Below are 13,581 nucleotides of genomic sequence, written 5' to 3' on the forward strand. Positions count from 1 at the left end.
ACCAGAACATGGATCCTTATGCATCCCACAGTGCGTGACCACTAAAACTAGCTTTAAGCCCAGCCCAGGATGAAGATGTTAATACTCGTGAATCTATCAAGCCTGCACATTTTTCCTAGAGTTCAAAAGCTCAGGCTGTGCTGGGTTCTGCAACAAACACGACCCACATGCCCACCCTCCCAGAACCTGCCGGGCCCGTTCAGACCCGGTCGCTGTGAGGGCACTTGCAGCCTTTTCCCTCACACAGAAACCATCACCTCTGACCAGCAGAGCACTGTCCCTTTCCCCTCACAAGGAAACCACCGCCTCTGACCTGCAGAGCACTGTCCCTTTCTCGTCACATGTAAACCATCGCCTCTGACCAGCAGAGCTGGTCCCTCTCCCCTCACACTACTCTTTTTCCTGACAAGAGTAGGGTTTCTGACGCTCCCTCACGATGAAACCCCCGTCTCTGACCAGCAGAGCAGTGTCCCTCTCCCCTCACACGGAAACCATCACCTCTGACAAGAAGAGCGCCATCCCTTTCCCTCACAATGAAACCACCGCCTCTGACCAGCAGAGCAGTGTCCTTTTCCTCTCCTTCACAGGGAAACCCTCGCCTCTTACCAGCAGATCACTGTCCCTTTCCCCTCACAAGGAAACCATCACTGACAAGAAGAGCGCCGTCCCTTTCCCCTCACACGGAAACCACCGCCTCTGACCAGCAGAGCACTGTCCCTTTCCCCTCACAAGGAAACCATGCCTGACAAGAAGAGCGCCGTCCCTTTCCCCTCACACGGAAACCACCGCCTCTGACCAGCAGAGCAGCGTCCCTCACGCTCCCTCACACGGAAATTTCCGCCTCTGACCAGCAGAGCAGCGTCCCTTTTCCCTCACACGGAAATTTCCGCCTCTGACCAGCAGAGCAGCGTCCCTTTTCCCTCACGTGGAAACCATCGCCTCTGACAAACAGAGCAGTGTCCCTCACAACGAAACCCCCGCCTCTGACAGCAAAGCCCCGTCCTGTTCCCTTACACCCTCCCCGCCCCCGAACACCACGCACGCACCCTCCCTCCACGTCACGCGTCTCGCCCCACCCCACCCGTGACGCATCTCGCTCCGCCCCCGCCCCGTGACGCCAGCGGCGCGCGCTGCCTGCCGGGAGGCGATTGGCCGGCGGGCGGCGCGTTCCCATCGTGCCCCGCGGGACCCGTTGCGCCTCCCCCGCGGCGGCGGCGCGGCCCGAGCCCGTCCCGGCCCTTCCCGGCCCTGCCCGGCCCGGCCCGAGCCCCGCGGGAGCGCCCCGGCCCGCCCCGCCATGCCCCCCAAGAAGCAGCAGCAGCCGGCGGGGGGCAGCAAGAAGGCGGACCAGAAGAAGAAGGAGAAGATCATCGAGGTGAGCAGGCCCAGGCCGCGGCCTGTCGCTGGGCCCCGCCGCTCCCTGTGGCCTCCCGGGGGAAGCGGCCCAGGAAGGATCACGGGGCCGGGACCTCTCTGTGCCCGGGGAGGCGCTGCTCGGAGCCAGCTCTGGCCGGGACATTGCCGAGCTGTGTTGGGCCTGAGCGTGATGTGACAGCCCTGCTGTGCTGTGCTGGCTTTTTCCCTCGCCCTTTCTCGTGTGCATCCTGGTGTGCTGTGCGTGCCCAGAGTCCGGCTGGCTGGGGTGTGCGTCTGTGCTTTTGGGGTAGGACCAGATCTCTCCAGAGATCGCTTCACACCTTAGTGATTCCTTGGTTCTTCACTCAGATTTGCGGTGGGTTCTGTTGCAATTTGACCGGATTGTTTTGGGTTTTTTTCAAACCTGCTAGAGGGGTGTGTGTGTTTGTCTATGCTGTGTGTCTGAATTTATACTGACAGTACAAGCAGGGTAGTTACAGAAATTTAAATATCTCCCTGAATTATTGGCGTGAAGGATGGTGCTCAGGTAAAATACCCGTGTAATGAGTGTGTTCCTTTAAATCTGAGGTTGTGGGTTGTTGTTTCTGTGGTTTTTTGAAAGGTCAGGTTAGTGCAGTTGGTCTTGTGTTCTCCTGATATTGGAGTTCCTGAGGTTCCTGCTGAATGCAGATGCCCTGGAAAAATTCTGCTTTTTATTACAAAGAAATGTAGTTGAAAGTGGAGAAACTGGCATTAATTGTTAGCAGTAGATTCTTATATAAATCAAATAGACGGGGATTATATTTTCCATGCTGTGGTTACAGTGGAAATCAAGCATGTAAATAATAAATTTTCTTTCCCAACTAATTGTTTTTGACTTCTCCAGTCAGCACCAAGTAACATAGGGAGCATGTTGTAAGTGAAACCAGCATGAGTCTGGAAACTTGGACCTGTTTATTTTGTAATTAATTTGTAATATGCTTTTGGGTTGTTAGACTTCCAAAACCATATTTGCACTCAGCTATTTTCACTGGATGAACATCTGTTACTTTTTCCTTCAAGGAGGAAAATGTTGGTATCAAATCAAAGGCATGGATAAATTTTTAAGGCAGGTATTTCAGTTACAAAAAATAATTTCTGCCTCAGCTACTCATGTGAAAATAAGCTGGGGTTTTTTTTTGTGAATTTTTTTTCATAGGTTTGGTATAGAAACTTCTCCTTAAGAATAAAGCTGAAGATATAGAAGAAGAATTGATTTAGGCAGTGGATTTTAGGAAGTAGATACACCTGTCCAGACCTGATGTAGGATAAAGACTTAACTTCAAATTAGTACAGTTGGAGAAGAAAAAGCTCCCAATACTTAAAATAAAAAGTAACATGTCAGATGTGATAATAGAAGAGTGATGTGTGTTATATAGGTGCCTGTGTGAATAGTTGAAGACAGAAGTAATGAGTGATTTCAGGTAGATAGAAGAGAAACCAGCAGTAGCTATGGCTTGTCCTGTTTTCCCCAGCTGTTCCTTGGGTGGTCTCCAGTGCCATCTTGTCCCGCTGCCTTGAGGGGCCTGAGAGTGCTCTGTGTCCACTCTCACACTGATACCAGGCACAAGGGGCTCTGCTGGTAAAAACAAGAGCTCACACAAGGGCCACCTTCAGCAGGGAATGCTGAAAAGCCACTTCTGAGGATGATTTGAGAGTCTAAATTTGTCCTTACTGCTTCTTGCATTGCTTGTGTTGTTTGAGGAAACAATTGGTGTTTTACTGAAAGCCTGAGAGGAGTGGCAAGGGTGGGGTTTCAGTTGTTTTGATGGTTTGGGGTTTTTTTTAAATTAATATGGTTGTGTTTATCTCTTGATTTAGGACAAAACATTTGGTCTAAAGAATAAAAAAGGTGCAAAGCAGCAGAAGTTTATCAAGGCTGTGACTCACCAGGTTAAGTTTGGGCAGCAGAATCCACGTCAGGTAAGTGTTTATTGTGGAATGTTTTCCCACTGCACAGTCAAATCATCTTTCACTCTGTGCAGACACGGTCAGGAACTGAGGGAGAAGACAGTTGAGCTGTTCCTTGTGAGTGGCACAGATCTAGCTAACAGTTGTGTAAATCTTGTCTAGCTGTACCTGTGTGAAGGTAGTACAGAGTATGGGAGTTTGTTGGTTTTTAGTTTGTTGTTTGGTTGGCTTTTGTTGTGGAAGAAAAAACTGCATCCCATCCAAACTCAGCTAGTCAAATTTGTCTCCACAGTATTCTGATAGTAGCATAATTCAGTTTAAGGTAAACCTGAAATGAAATAGTAGATACTGGCTGTCAGCAAAGTACAGTTGCACCTTCTTTCTATTTTTCCTCTTTAATTCCCACCTTATTTGAGAAATAGTGAGCAATTAAAATTAACAAGAGCTTTTACTAAAACTGGAATTGAAAGGAGATAGAAGTATAAATCTGTATGTTCTCATTCTTCTACTTACAGAAGTATTTATTACAATTTTAAGTGGACACAAGTCTGTCAAGTCTCCATCTATTTGGTGAACTCTTCGATCAAAAAACCTGAAATTCTGAGCTGCTGTGTGCAAGTTGGCTCTTCTGTATGATGAAATAAAATGAGATACAATGTTTACATTATACTCAGTCAGAATGAATTTAATATAAATGATCCAGGTCTCTTATTCCTCCAGTGCTAGGCAATCTAGCTGTTACATATTTACACAGCTTTCTGTCCTATGAATAAGCCTGTAAAATAATAACATTTGCATTAGCTCAGTTCATGATGTCACGATACATTTCTTGCATAACAAGGAGAATCTAGCATGGCAGGCCCAACTTGAAAAGTAAAGTTGGTATTTGAGTCATTAAATCTAATGATTATTTTTTATTTGTGGAAAAGATTCCTGGATGTCACTTCAGAAGCACTGGTGTTATTCAAACACTTCTGAAACTTGTGTATGAAATCCCTTGATCTGTGGCATGTATACAAATATGTACAATAGCCAGCCTAAAATATTGTTATTTCTCAAATGCTGTTTGAGTGTTGGATGTCAGGATCAAATTTTTAAACCTGATTATACCTCTCTTACCTTATAGAATAGCTTTCAGTCAGGATTGTCCCTGAGAAAGAACTTTTTAAAGCAATTTTCCTTATGTCATGAGATTAAAATAGAAATGCTGTCAAGAGTTTTAGCTTAGCTTTGGTGGTGGGTCTTTTTGGGGTTTTGTTTTTTGGGTTTTTTTCTCCTTTTTTGATTTGTTACGGTTTCTTTGATTTTTTTGTTTCTTATATTTTGGGGGGGGTTGTTTGTTTTTTGTTGGTTTGTTGGGGTTTTTTTTAAGACAAGCTTAAAAAAGCTCATCTTCAAGCTTTTAGATCTCTGAAGAGAAACAAAAGCATTCTTAAAGCACAGTTTTCTGTAGTTGACATATGTGGGTCTGTGTGTTATTTAAAATAGCATTTGTGAACTTTTAGTAGAAAAACTAGCCAAGCTGCTAAAACAATTTGGTGTGGTTTTGCCAAGTTCACCAGAAGAACAAAGCTCCTTTCTTAATATTACACTGTATTTAGAAAATAGTACCCCCAGCCTTGTTTGTGGTGTTAGTCTCACAGGACCAGAGTCAAATAAACACAGAATCCTTAAGGGCAGAGATGACCTCTAAGATCACTGAGTCCAGCCACTCACCCAGCACTAAGCCATGTTCCCAAGTGCCACATCCACACATTCTGAACATTTTTAGGGATGGTGAGTCCACCAGTGCTTGACACACCCTTTCAGTGCTGAAATGTTTCCTAAAATCTCATCTAAACATTGTCTGGGGTAACTTGAGACTATTGCCTCTTATCCTGTCCCTTGTTACCTTGAAAAAGAGATGGAGCCCCACCTTGCTAAATCCTCCTTTCCTATCTGATGCAGAAATGTTTCTCCCATGTCCTCTTTCATGTGTTTTCATACCACTTTGGTATAGACATCTGCTCTGGGTTATCCAAAGAAGGATGAGGCAGAGTAAGGTATTATTTTTGTTAGGCATGCAGTTTTCCTTCCTTGGATGAGCTTATTTTCTTGTCTTTGGTCCTTAGTTAAGCAATGAAGCATTCATATGTTGATATGTTGAGTCGATCCAAGTTGAAATGGTGTTCTAAAAGCACTTTCAACTTCTATGGACAGATTTCCTGGAATTTCCACCTGTTGTATAGATCAGAGCAAAGCAACATGTAGGGGACTCGAGAGGCTTTTTTTGTGCAGATCTGCACTGCAAAAGGAGAAGTTTCATTGCCTTTCATTGACTTTCCTACCTGTGAAGGTGCAGTAGGGGTCACTGTGAGACTGCAGGTACCTGCCAGCACCTCTCCTCTCTGGCAGATTTACTTTGCTAAATACTTTGCTGTCCCTCCTGTGGGACAGACCAGCAAACTGCACCAGCTGTACACACAGGAGCAGCAATTCTGAGCCTTGCAGGCATCACAGGTTCCTTCATTCCTGCCCTTGTAAACTGATTTTGAACTATTGGCTATTTTAACCTGCAGTTCATGTGTAGCGAGTCCTGGCATCCTGCTCTTCTCTTCATAGGTCGCTCAATCAGAAAGTGAGAAGAAATTAAAGAAAGAAGATAAGAAAAAGGAATTACAAGAATTAAATGAGCTCTTCAAGCCTGTGGTGGCTGCACAGAAAATTAGCAAAGGTATGGCTAACAGATTTCTCTTCATTTATGTTTTATTATTCATATAGCTACTTAAGGTATAATGACCCTTCAAAAACACCAGTTGTTATTTTAATGAAATAGATGTGACTATTTCCTTCTCCATGCCAAGTATTTTGTCAGTCATGACTTGACACTGTTTTGGGAAGCCCTCTGGGGTCAGTAGATCATTAGAATACCAAAAGCTACATTGATGTTGGTCAGCACAGCTGAAGATACTTGGCTGTGTTCTGATTCATCAGTTAGATACTTCTAGATGTGTGGTATGATTTTTGTGTGTTTTCTGATGGTATTTAAAACAGCCTGTGTCCCCAGGGGAGTGTGAGCATCCAGAGAAAGAATATAAGATCATAACTGTTGTCTTAACAGAAAACTTGTACTTAAATCAGAGCAGTAAATGCTTTCCAGTTACTTGTATCTGACCTCATAATTAGCAGTAGCGTTTGGTTTGGGTCTCTCTTGAGGTTGGTTATTGAACAAACAAATTTTTTGATGTTACCAAGTGTTTACTGACCTATCTTCTGAAGTTTATGTGCAATAATTTTTGACAAAAGAAGTGTGATTTTCATATATTTAAAGCAAACCTATATTTACTCATTGTGGCACTGGTCAGCAACGAAGGACACTGTTCTGTTTGTGACCCACAGCTTTCTGTATCAGTTTTCTCTAAATCCAGCAGTTTTTGATTTTGAGTTATTTCAGAAAACTAATATTACCCAGATTTTTAGGTTGCATTTTAAGCAGGTGTTGCTGTACATATAATCACTTTCAGTCAAAAGTGAAGCATCGTGTGAAAAACTCAACCTAAAATCTTCCATGAGAACTTAATTAATACTGCAAGTAAAGTATTTCTGATTTAGTCACGTCTCATAAATACACTTAGACCTGCTTCTTTCATTGCTAATGAACTCCTAATGGTCAAATGATTCTTTGGTAGGATGATTTTTACTCAAACTGTAGTTAGGATGATTGGATAGTTCATACTGGAACAACAGTTGTTTATTTTGGGGTCTCTGATCAGCCTTTTTTTTTTTTTTCTATTATTAAAGGAGGAAAGTGATTGGAGTGAGTGTGTAAATTCTTGTAATTGATTGTAGGGGATTGTTGATCTGTTGGGAAAAGGCTGACATCCAGAAGCTGCTTTGCTGTGTACTAGGGGCAAGAATAGCTTCATGTATAGGGAAGAAGTTGCACAGAATGATCTCTCTGATGTATTGTAATACACAAATGAATAATTTGCTCAGGCACACCATATTTATTTCTTTAAATAGTTATGGGCAGCTCTGATACTTGATGTAAATACCATGCAGTAGAAGTAAATTTGGCATGTTCAGAACATGAATTATGTACTTGCCATGAACGCTTTAAATAAATTTTAATTTTAAAACGTATTTTCATTCCCTGCTTATCCTCTATATTCTCAGAATTTCTAATATATAACTTCTGCTTAAAAACTGTACTAAAATATAAAAACTTCCTTCACTCAGGTGCTGACCCAAAATCTGTAGTTTGTGCTTTCTTCAAGCAAGGCCAGTGCACTAAAGGAGACAAGTGCAAGTTTTCTCATGATTTGTCCTTGGAAAGGAAGTGTGAAAAACGAAGTGTCTACATTGATGCTAGAGATGAAGACCTTGAGAAAGGTATAATAATTGTAGAAATTTACTGCTAAGCTATTCTGAAACTGGAATTTTAGATTTAATGTCTTCTGTATTGTTATGATTATGAAGAACAGTGACTATGGCAGTGTTGTTCTGTCATACAAGTTGCAAGTTGAGCAGTATTTGACCTTTCTTGCAGTTGCTGTTTCCCTCTTAAGTTCTGTAGAAGGGAAAGGGGGAAGTGCAATGAGCAACCAGAGTTGCCTTCCAGAACTGCTACTAGTGTTTGGCCAGAGGTGCACATTTCTACATTTAGGGGTCCTTGGGAATTTTTTCTGTGACTTTCTCTCCCCATCTGACTTGTTGGCTAAGTATTCTGGATTTTACTTTTATTTAGCAGGGATTAGAGATTTTATGGAACTTGTTTTTTTTCACATTTCCTTAGTTTCAGTCTTTATTTGAATTTTAGCCTCTGTCATCCTAAATGTATCTGATGGGATCCCACAGACTCACTGCTAATGTTGTCATTGGTGGTTTGCTTCTTTTGGTGGAAGCTTCTTTTGACTTTTAACACAGATAATTTGGTATTATCTCTTTCAAGCCTCCAGTTAGATTAGCTATATTTCTGGATATTACCATCCAACTTTCTCTTTTGTTCAGTTGTCTTGTTTTTCTTCTTTTCCCTTGTCCACACTCAGTACTGTATAGATGGAATGGCACATTATTGAGTGTTTAACTCACACTTGATGCATTTCAAAATTAAAATTTCTAGGGCTTTTGAGGTAATTGTCTTTTGAGTGGCATAGGAGAGTTTGAAAACAGTATTTTAAGAACCTAAATTTATTTTCCCTAGTATAAGCTACTTAAAATGTAAGAATTGCATATTAAAACTGTTACTAGGCAGAAAAGCAGCTTGCTGGCAATATTCAGTATCTGGATTTTTCTGTGAAACCATCTGTTGTCTTTTTCTAGATACAATGGACAACTGGGATGAGAAGAAGCTGGAAGAAGTGGTGAACAAGAAGCATGGTGAGGCAGAAAAGAAAAAACCCAAAACCCAAATAGTAGGTCTTTTATTTTTGATTACTATTTTCTTAATTGAGCTCTGCTAGAAGGAATTCAGTGCAGTGCAGTCTGGCATTAGATGTGTTTTATCATGATGTAAAAATTTATAATGGAGTATTATAATAATAATAATAATAATAATAATAATAATAATAATAATAATAATAATAATAATAATAATAATAATAATAATAATAATAATAATAATAATAATAATAATAATATTCTGAGTAGATGGCTGGCCTGATAGTATTTCTTGTAATATCTTTAAAAATTAAAAAAAACAAAACCACAAAGAAAACCACAACCCAACAGCACTCTTCAGTCCATAAAAAGTTTTCTCATGTACCTTACAAATGGATAGTAGGTGAAGTGCTGTATAGAAATGCTCAAGGTTTCAGCAGTATAATACATGCTAATTGCTTAGAAAATGCAAGTATTGTGATCAGTGAAATCTGTTATTGTAGTGACTGAGATATGTATTGACTTATTTATGTACTGGGTGACATACAAGCATTATAAACTTTTAAATTTTCACCTGATTTATGAATTGAGAGTAATTTGTAATTCCTGGGCTCTAAGTTCAGCAATATTTTTTAGTTCTGCACTAAATGGCATAGTGGCATAATCCCTTTTTCATTCTTTGGGACTATTTCACCTCATTTTTAATACCAAGTAGTTAAATGGTCTATTGGTACAGCCTAAATTTGCAAAAGTTAAGCATTACTGTGGCTAAATATAAACTATGAATTGCTTGTTAAAGGTCCTAGGATGGCATCTTTACCTCAGGATCCAGAGCTGGAAGCTTTAACAACATGTGAGGCAGATGCAATTGATTTTGTTTAAAACTGCAGCAATGTTGGTGAGCAGAAAGAGATGTGCTGTTGGGTTTACAGAAGTGCAGAGTTGCCAGTCTTCTGCCATCTTGTCTCTTTTAATTGGGATCATATTGAGGGATAAAGCTGTTGACCACATGAGTTTTAGATACTCAGTTGCATTACTTTGTTTGCTGTTTTTAGTAGCAATGCATTTCACACCTTCCTTCTGCTCTGAGCACAGTTGGCTTGGACTGACTGAACTTCTGACATGGGGTGCAAAATGCTGAGGATGGAAAGAGGACACAGTGCTAACAACCACTGTTTTTATACAGGTCTGCAAATACTTCCTTGATGCTATTGAAAACAACAAATATGGATGGTTTTGGGTCTGTCCAGGTGGAGGAGACAACTGTATGTATCGCCATGCCCTCCCTCCAGGCTTTGTATTAAAGAAAGACAAAAAGAAGGAAGAAAAGCAAGATGAAATTTCGTTAGAAGATCTAATAGAAAAAGAGGTAAAGTTGTTATGTATTTTTTGTGATAGTTGTTTTCATTACTCTAAAGAGTCACGTAAAAAATTGCTGATTTATGATAAAAAACTTCTAGATGTTTTTAGAGCTGAATGAGCTGGGGCAAAGGATGCATAGCATTGCTTCATGGTTTTGTTTAGAAACTATTACTTAGTGAATAGAATTAACTAGAGCTGCATACTTAGTGCAGCTGTTGCTTACCCTTTTTTAGGAGGCTTCTATTTCTTAACTGCTATTTCTCATTTATCCATTACAACTGCTTCTGTGGCTTTTCTCATCCCCACCAGTGTCTCCTTAGTTCTCCCTTAACTCTCTAATGAGGGAGCAGCATCAAGAGCACAAGGCCTTCTGAAGGTGTTGCTGCTCTGCTTCTTTCTGTCACCATTGCTTGGCAGGGCTGAGCTCTTGTCTTTCCTTTATTTTCTCCTCCAGTTTTCCTATTGATTTTCATTCCAACTCATCTCACTAACTGGAAAATCCCATGTTGAGTCAAATGTTAAAAAAGCGGTGCATGTTTAACAGTGTAAGAGTCTCAAGAGGGAATTGGAAAGAAATGTTTTCAATTAGAAAAGAGTAATTAAATATCCAGTTTGTTATAGCCTTTGGAAAGAGTTTCTGGCATTAATCAGTCTCTTCTCTGGACAGCGTGCTGCCTTAGGACCAAATGTTACCAAAATTACTCTAGAGTGTTTTATTGCATGGAAGAGAAGAAAAAGACAAGAAAAAATTGATAAGGCTGAGCAAGATATGGAGAGGAGGAAAGCAGATTTTAAAGCTGGCAAAGCATTGGTGGTAAGTTTTACAGTCCAATTCTTAGTGTAAGAAGAGCAAGTAAATAAAGTTTTGTGAAGAGGTAGCTGGCCTGAACTTGTTTTGCTTATTATTATTGTGTGTCATTTTTGTTTCCTTCTTTTGTGGTTGGTTTGTGTGTGTTTTTTGTAAGCAGTATGAATTGCATGAGGTGCTAACTGAAGGTTTTTTTGCTGTGAATAGATCAGTGGACGTGAAGTGTTTGAGTTCCGGCCAGAGTTGGTTGATGCGGACGATGAAGAAGCAGATGACACCCGTTATGTCCAAGGAGCAGGAGATGATGATGAGGTAAAGGAAACAGGATTAAATCAAGGAATGTTTTAGTTGCATTCAAGTTTGAAAAATGTAAGTTTGAAAGCCCTTACAATGAAATGATGAGGCTTGGTTTTTAATACTGCCACAGAGTATATTTTGTTGGAAGGTTCATGTTGAAGGTGACAAATGTTGTAGACATCTTGCAGAAGTGAGGATTTTTGTGGAAAAGTAATTAATGCAGAGCATCTTGGTTTATTTTCCAGACAGAAGACCCTGTGTGCATAAATGATGTAGATTTGAACCTGTATGTCCCCAAGGCAGTAGAGGAGACTGGTATTACAGTGGCTAGTCCAGAGAGATTCAGCACATACACTTCAGTAGAAAAAGATGGTGAGTTGTTATTTTGTCCAGCCTGTTTTCATAGTTGATTATCCAGCCTTGCATATTAACCAGGTACATGCAATTTGGCCAATATAAATCTGTGTGAATGTCAAATCAAGTAGCTTCTTCATAGTTTCAAAAATCAAAAGCATGTTTAGTAGGATTGTGAATTCAGTTGGTGATTGAGGAACATGTGACACTGAAATGCCTAAGAATTATGTTTATTTTCAGATAATAAATTAAATGAAGCTTCTGGTGGTGATATAAACAACAGCGAGCAAAATGATTTAGATGAAGATAATGATGGAGATGGGGAATTGGAAAATGGAGTCATTGATGCAGTTCCAGTTGATGAAAATCTCTTTACTGGAGAGGACTTGGATGAACTAGAAGAAGAACTAAACACTCTTGATTTAGAAGAATGAACTAAAAAGCTCCAGTGAGGAATTAAACCTATGTGAAAACTGACGACATTTTTTTCTCCTTTTTGAATAGAATTCTTAAACAAGATGTTTATGGTTATGCAGCTGAATATGATGGGCACGTGATATACCAGGAATGTTTTCCTTCAATCTCATCTACTCCAGTCTTGGCTATGCTCACAGTAAAACATTCAGAGTAGTTCAGAATTACCCAACAGCTGAATTTGCAGACAGTGAGATTAAAACTTCCAACTAAGAGTAGGAAGTGTAACTGCTTTGCCAGTATGCAAGTGAGCAGTTTGACATCAGGTACAGTACAAAAATCCAAGTATACATTCTTCACAAAAAAAAATGCATTTTTATTAGTGATTGTGTTGATTTAGAAACTGCCTGAAGTGGTTTTTAGGCAGGGTACTCTAATGGAGCTGATGCAGATTATGCTTCTTTAAGTGGTGATTAGCTTTATTTGATCAGCTGGATACTGAAGATTGTGAACTGATATTTCATACAATACCAGTACAGTGCCCTCTGTTTAAAATGTTTTAAACTTTCCCACCACCTTTTGCCAATAAATCTGTAAATAAAAATCATCAACTTTAAAATACCTGTGTTGATTTTTCTCTGCTAAGTAAGGATGTCATACCAAACTGTTAAGAGCTGGATTTCCTAATAGAGTGGTAGATGTTTTTCTCTGCAGTCTTGATACAGAAGTGATGGTGTTGGCTTCAGTTACATTTGGGCTACCTGCCATTACAGTTTTTTTGTCTACTCTTGATGCAGTGTAAAATTCAGCAGCCAGCTTTTCTCCCTTGCTGTTCTTATTCCCTGCCCACCCATTAACTGATGTAATACCTGCTGTACATCACTGACTGCTATTTCAGCCTCATTCTCTCCCCACTGTCTTTTGTAGATTAGTGAAGACCTCAGGCTCTGCAGAGCAGGGATGTTACAGTCCAAAACATGCCTGTCATGCCTTTGGTGTCCTCTAGATAACAGGAAGTTGTACAGGGGTAAGTTGCCTCAGGTGCTGTACCCTGCAGACTGCACTTCATTCAAGTCAGTCTGTCCTTTTCCAGTGGACTGAGTGTCTGCCACAAAGATTTCTCAGCAGTGGTGCTTTTCCAGGAGGCTGCTCCTCCTTGCCATACTCCTGCTGTACTGATGATACCCTTTGTATTGATTTTTCTAAAGCTCTGAAATCTCTCCTTCCAGGCCAGTGAGAGTTACAGCATTGTTAGTGAGTTTTCCCAAACTGCTTTTGGATGGTAATATTAGCTTTACTGGTTATTTCTGGCACTGCTGAATTGACTCTTGTTGCTATTTCTAAAATAGCAGACTTAGAATTGTTGGCCTTTTTTGGGATCTTTGTGGAATTTGTTTTTTCCTGTAGGAACAAGAAGCAGTGCTTGGGAGAAAGAGGCCTACATTGACTTCTAAATGTAAGTGTCTAAGGAAAAGCTGCACTATCAAATATAAATATTTATTTATGCAGATTTTTCTCCTGTGGCCATAAATAAACAGAGTTGATGGATTACTGTATTATACTGGCCAGCAATAGAATACCTGGCTATCAGGACACTTAAGAATGCAATTCATTTGAATGTATGTTGCATAATTTTTCAAAGTTGTATATTTTAAATTGGAATAAAAGTAATTTAATCATTA

At 40.3% G+C, this 13,581-nt stretch overlaps 1 protein-coding gene across 1 annotated transcript; it reads left to right on the forward strand.

The window, feature by feature from the left end:
• Positions 1-1,131: 1,131 nt before the first annotated feature.
• Positions 1,132-13,581, forward strand: ZC3H15 (zinc finger CCCH-type containing 15). Its single transcript, XM_054636298.2, has 10 exons — positions 1,132-1,375; positions 3,217-3,318; positions 5,908-6,019; positions 7,525-7,677; positions 8,608-8,699; positions 9,851-10,033; positions 10,694-10,840; positions 11,042-11,146; positions 11,377-11,503; positions 11,726-13,581. Exons 1-10 carry the CDS (start codon positions 1,298-1,300, stop codon positions 11,917-11,919), a joined length of 1,293 nt encoding a protein of 430 aa, XP_054492273.1. The 5' UTR covers positions 1,132-1,297; the 3' UTR covers positions 11,920-13,581.

This window comes from Agelaius phoeniceus, chromosome 7 (genome assembly GCF_051311805.1).
Source record: "Agelaius phoeniceus isolate bAgePho1 chromosome 7, bAgePho1.hap1, whole genome shotgun sequence".
Classification (NCBI taxonomy): Eukaryota; Metazoa; Chordata; class Aves; order Passeriformes; family Icteridae; genus Agelaius; species Agelaius phoeniceus.